Source organism: Asterias rubens, unplaced genomic scaffold (genome assembly GCF_902459465.1).
Source record: "Asterias rubens unplaced genomic scaffold, eAstRub1.3, whole genome shotgun sequence".
NCBI classification, from domain to species: domain Eukaryota; kingdom Metazoa; phylum Echinodermata; class Asteroidea; order Forcipulatida; family Asteriidae; genus Asterias; species Asterias rubens.
In genome coordinates this window covers 5,811-12,056 of record NW_022985747.1, presented here as the reverse complement: position 1 = coordinate 12,056, position 6,246 = coordinate 5,811, and the positions used below count along the sequence as shown (strand labels likewise).

The window sequence follows — 6,246 nt, the reverse complement described above, 5'->3', positions numbered from 1 at the left end:
GCCTTATATTGGCGGTGTCCCTATTTTGTCAATATCTTGTTCGGGGTGCCAGTTGGAGTATATGGCGCATAGTTTTAGTGCAAGTCTCGGCTGCGAAAGGATTATATTGACCGGTATTTGCCGAAGATGACCGTAAAAACCAGAGTAATTGAAAAGACATAAAGAAGTGCTATCCAAGTTCCAAGAAGTTGCAATTTGTTTTCGTTACAGGATATTTGGGACCAGTTAGGAATGGGTGAGCTGTCTGCAGCCCACAGTCTAGCCCTGGAGGTTGTTAGTTACATTGGATGCTCAATGTCACTGATTGGTCTGGTCACTACGATGGGATTGCTTATATCAATTAGGTAAGAACCGCGCGGTAATACGAACATTACAACAGTATAAATCTCAGGTCGAGTTGGTACTCATACCACTAATCATCCCAACTCTTAACTAGACATTAAGTGTTTGTGAACAAACACGAAGCTGTTCCTTGTTGTTTTGCTTGGATTATGTGCTTCATTGCCCAAGGAATATATAACTGAAAAAAAGGTTTCAAAAAAGTTGTGTAGCTCTTGTTATAAGGTTTTACTTCCCGGTTGACCCGTAAGTAAAGGTCAACATGGGCCCACCGCTACCAAAGATTAATCTGCAATGCCAAGGAGTCTATAAAATCGGTTGTGTAGATCTTGATATATAGTCCCACTTCCGGTTGACCCAGAAGTAGAGGTCAACTTAGGGTCACAGTTTTCCAAAGCTAATATTTATTGCCTAAGAGTCTACAACTGAAGTTTGAACATTAGCTTTGTACTTTTTTAGATATGGGTTCACTTCCGGTTGACCCGGAAGTAAAGGTCAACATGGGGTCAAAGTTGTTTCAAACTAATCTTGAATGCCCAAGGAGTCTATAACTGAACCAAAATTGATAATCTGTTGTGTAGTTCTTGAGATATGGTCCCACTTCCGGTTGACCAGGAAGTAGGGGTCAACTTGAGGTCACGGTTTTTTAAAGTTAATATTTTATGCCTAAGGAGTTTATAACTGAAAATATTTTGAAAATCTGCTGTATAGTTCTTGAGATATGGTGACACTTCCGGTTGACGCGGAAGTAGAGGTCAACTTGACGTCACAGTTTTTTCAATCTAATCTCCAACCCCCAAGGAGTCTTTAAAAACAAACAGTTGAAAAGTCGGCCGTGAAGTTCTTGAGATATGATGCTGCAAAGATTTCCTAATTAATATGCATATGAGGGTCACTGGTGGTTAATTAATAAATAATTTTAATATGTTTTATGATAGGAATTAAGCTAAACATCCTAAAGCTTCCATTTTATATTATTTTACGTGTTTAAAAACACATAATTAATTTGTAGGATACTCCTTTATTTTCCTACTCCTGCCGATAGGGGGCGCTCTTATGAGACATTTCAATTGCACGATTTCTGCACCGTAATGTCTGTATCTGACTCTGTATTTGTATGTGTACGTCGCAGAGACCAAAACTGTCACAAAATGTCAAGCTATAATTTCCCCTATAGAACACGGCCCAGTTTAATGGCTCTGTCTGCTTCAACCAAACTCTGCCCATTTATTATACCACCATTCTCCGCTTACTGTGCAGGCGCTGAAATATCTGTACAATTAGTTCAGAGCAAAGATTACATATGATAAGTTTCCCCGCGCACAAGCAAATATACCTGCTAAGCTGTGAAATATGCGATAATATCCGCGCTTCTGATACGATGCGAAAACTTTGAACATCATAGCTTTCATATTCGTTGAGATACAGCAAAACGAAAATGGTCCCTTTTCAACTTTAAAAACCCTGTAATTTGACACCTAATGACGTCATCATGACGTAATGAAAACTGTGCCGTCTGCGTATTGAGGTTCAATTGTCTGGTGAGTTTCAAGGTTCAGTTTGGCTTGAATCTTGAGTTATGCTGTAGATAAGAGTTGACGGGAAGAAGAAGGAAGATGGAGAAGAAAAAAAAAACAGAGCAATAACAATAGGTGTTCGTGCATCAGCACGAACACCTAAAAAAAACAGAGCAATAACAATAGGTGTTCGTGCATCAGCACGAACACATAATAAGTAACGTTAAAGCAGCCACCACACACCCAAGTTAATTTCAAAGGTTGTCATTACCAATGAGTTTCAAACTATTGAACATTGAATTCAATTTTTAGAGTTTTTACCCAAGTTGTAGGAGGGCCTTATGACATCCGGGTCTATCTGCCCGTTCAGCTCAATCCAGTTGGCATTCGAGTAGAAACTATGCGCTAAATGAAGGAACCGACCGCAATCCATACGAGCTACGTCATAGTCTGGTGCGTTCTCATCTCCAGCTGTTAGCTGTTGTAGAATGCGGCTGCGGATGCTCTTCATTTTCTGATGGCCTGTAAATAAGTGACGTTGGTTGATAAATACAAGAGTCAGTTTTGTTTGTCACAAACTGACTTGAAAAGAACTTCATTCATATCGACCCGCTCCTCCTCCCCAAAATACAGCCTGTCTGTGGTGATAGATATCGTACTTGTCCGTAGGCTAGGCTGGTGCCAAACAAGATTGAGGTTGACTTTAAAGGCAGTGGACACTATTGGTAATTATTAGCGTAAAACCTTTCTCGGTGACGAGTAATGAGGAGAGGTTGATGGTATAAAACATTGTGAGAAATGGATCCCTCTGAAGTGCCATAGTTTTCGAGAAAGAAGTAATTTTCCACGAATTTGATTTCGAGACCTCAAGTTTAGAACTTGAGGTCTCGAAATCAACTATCTAAACGCACACAACTTCGTGTGACAAGGGTATTTTTTCTTTCATTATTATCTCGCAAGTTCGATGACCGATTGAGCTCAAATTTTCACAGGTTTGTTATTTTATGTATATGTTAAGATACACCAACTGTGAAGACTAGTCTTTGACAATTACCAATAGTGTCCACTGTCTTTAACTATGGTACAAATGAGGAGAGGTTGATGGTATAAAACATTGTGAGAAATGGATCCCTCTGAAGTGCCATAGTTTTCGAGAAAGAAGTAATTTTCCACGAATTTGATTTCGAGACCTCAAGTTTAGAACTTGAGGTCTCGAAATCAACTATCTAAACGCACACAACTTCGTGTGACAAGGGTATTTTTTCTTTCATTATTATCTCGCAAGTTCGATGACCGATTGAGCTCAAATTTTCACAGGTTTGTTATTTTATGTATATGTTAAGATACACCAACTGTGAAGACTAGTCTTTGACAATTACCAATAGTGTCCACTGTCTTTAACTATGGTACAAAACCAAATCTACATAGAGCTGACAAAGTAGTTATAGACTGTGTTCATTATTTTGTGAATTGACAAACCAGTGAAAACTTGGGCCTAATCCGTTGAGTTGGGAGAAAGAGTGAAAACCGTGCAAACTTTGCACAGTTTTCAGCCCGCAATAAACACAGTCTCTAATTTTCAGGGGAAACATTTCTCAGGTAAAATTTGTTTGAGTATGAACTTCATAGTCAGTAAGCGATCTAGATTAAAATTAAACAATTTGTTCATACATAACATCTTTGAGTTTTGGTCGAGTGGTGATCTTTTTTTATAAAGATATGAACTTCAATAAAACACGCACCTGCATTTATCTGATTTCCGTTGAAATGCCATTCTGACGTATTTCGAAGGTCATTGGATATACGAATATTGTTGTCTGTTATCGTCTTGATGGCGCCCACAAATTGATTCCATGATGCACATTCTAAACACAAACCAAAACGCACATTGTATTTTTGCATTTATGTGAAGACATCTTTTATTCTTTCTTTATATTTAGTCCTGGTATAATTAACATTGTCCCCTATTGTACAGTTTCCCAGTCCTAGTTTTAGAATTCCTTTCCGGGTTCTTTGTTTTAACTATTTTGATTGAGACTCAGTCTCCTTTATACCCCGTTCACACAGCACTACGACCTTACGAAGATCATGTCGAAAAAGTCAGGGTATGATCGCCGTCAAAATCAAGCAACTTGGCAAATTGAAGACTACGCTCAACTTTACTGCTTCTACGATACCACCAAGACTAATGCCGACCTAGCGGTTTTCTACTTCAAAATGGTTGCCGACGGTGTTGCGTTTTTATTACGACCACAGAGATGCTACCGCGCTTGCATAAGGGAATAATATACTAAATATAGGGTAGCTACTAGTTCTTTCATGTTCGTTTACAACTTAACAGGCACGGCGGTTTCAACTTTCCGCTGTGTTCAGTTTTCCGAATGACCAAATACGGTAGCATTACGTCATGCGATGCCTGCGCACAGCAAGCGAAAGTAGTCCATTTTTAGTGCCATATTGAGTCATCCGTTACCCTCCGGTAGCTGTCATGGCGGCGTCCACGAGTCGAGTACAACTAGCGGCAAACGCGTGGATCGCGTGAGTTGTTTTGTATGCAAGCAGAGTGTGACCTGCCTAAAGTTGTACCCATGAATACATTATGTGACTACACATAAAAGAATCGTAATATAAACAATGTGGAGTCACTGCTGAGAGAACAACAGTACTCGCCAGGGTACTCGCGGCGGTATCTGACCGGTCACCCGGAAAACTGAACACGCCGGAAAGCTAAAACCGTTCGAACAACGTGCTGATATGTCCGACTACGTCACCCGGAAAACTGAACACGGCGGAAGACTGAAACCGCCACACCGGGTGATATGCAAGCCGAAGACGAAGGCCTTTATCACACGGCAATTCGACCATGCAAGGTTTTAAACGACCGTGAAAGAACTAGTAGTTACACTATTATTCCCATTCATAAATACCTTTTGGGTTAAAAGGCGTAATAAAGTAAGAAACTCTGTAAAACTTATCCGTTTTCGAGTGCTTGAGCTCTGTATCTTTCCACCTCCATGGTATGTTCAGTATACATGTTACATGTACATACATGTACGATGTCCGTACGCGTGTGTTTTCCGGTTCCGTTCGTGCGCATGCGCGTGAAGTCTTCGTGCATATTCGCTGGTTTTCCTTTCACACACAATAAAACGTAAGGGCTTACTAAAGTCTTACTAACGTCTTACTTACGTAAGGGACCGATTTACGAGGGCTTCATGAATAAGGCCCCTGAATACTAATTTTAAACCCAATAAAATGCTTGTTAAGTTGCTATAACGTTCGCTGGAGGTTCCTTAAAGCCATCGGACCCTTTCGGTACAGAAAAAAAAAAAGTTCACAGATTTACAAATAACTTACAGGGTTTACAGAAGGTAGTGGTGAAATACTTCTCTTGAAATATTATTCCATGAAATGCTTTACTTTTTGAGAAAACAGTAAAACAATATCAATTCTCGTTAACGAGAATTACGGATTTATTTTAAACACATGTCATGACACGGCGAAACGCGCGGATACAAGGGTGGGTTTTCCCGTTATTTTCTCCCGACTCCGATGACCGATTAAGCCCAAATTTTCAAAGGTTTGTTATTTGATATAGAAGGTGTGATACACAAAGTGTGGGCCTTGGACAATACTGTTTACCGAAAGGGTCCAATGGCTTTAAAATATTGATATTGTGTAAAAATAATTATTATATTAGTCCTGGCACCAATGAAAGAAACAACTTTTACATTTACCGCCATAATGTTTCATGAACAGACTTGAAGGATTCAGTGGGTCTAGATTCGTCAAGTCCCCTGCACTATACCGGTCAGGATTGCTGTCTTCAAAGTATCTCGCTACTACTTGGAGAATACTAGCTTCAGTAAGAACAGTCAAAGTATAGTCCGTGTCTGGGAGCGTTTGAGTTTGGCTAGGTAAGAACGCCACGCCCTGGGTGACTAGAGACACGGAGATCAAATCATGCAGCAAACCTGTCGGTTCCATTTTGAGTAATACTTATGTAGTCATAACTACTGTGTGGCAGGGAGAGATAGCGTGAGAACTTTACCAAGTCTGGGTCCAATGGGGTAAAGCCCCTTGCAGGCAAGCAAACATAATAGACCTTAACAACAGTCTCTGAATAATAGCATTTACGGGATCATGCTTTTTGACCTTTCGAAATACATTTTATGAATTGGATCGAACTGAAAAGTAAACAAAGCATGTTTTTAATATACATTTTACCACCTGGGTTTTGTGTTAATATTGACCTTGACGTATTCAAGCAGCCACATACTTCCTTCTGCTTAAAAAAATTAATAAAAAAAGGTTCTTAAAAAAGCAAAACTAGGCCTTGGTGTCGCAACTTTTGAATTGTTTTCCAGTCTAAGAGTCGAGAAACGGAACA

General features: G+C 39.8%; 1 protein-coding gene across 1 annotated transcript; it reads right to left on the bottom strand.

The window, feature by feature from the left end:
- Positions 1-2,157: 2,157 nt before the first annotated feature.
- LOC117306622 (von Willebrand factor A domain-containing protein 7-like) lies at positions 2,158-5,843 on the bottom strand. Its single transcript, XM_033791106.1, has 3 exons — positions 5,594-5,843; positions 3,599-3,721; positions 2,158-2,378 (listed from the first exon to the last, which is right to left on the bottom strand). Exons 1-3 carry the CDS (start codon positions 5,841-5,843, stop codon positions 2,158-2,160), a joined length of 594 nt encoding a protein of 197 aa, XP_033646997.1.
- Positions 5,844-6,246: the final 403 nt, after the last annotated feature.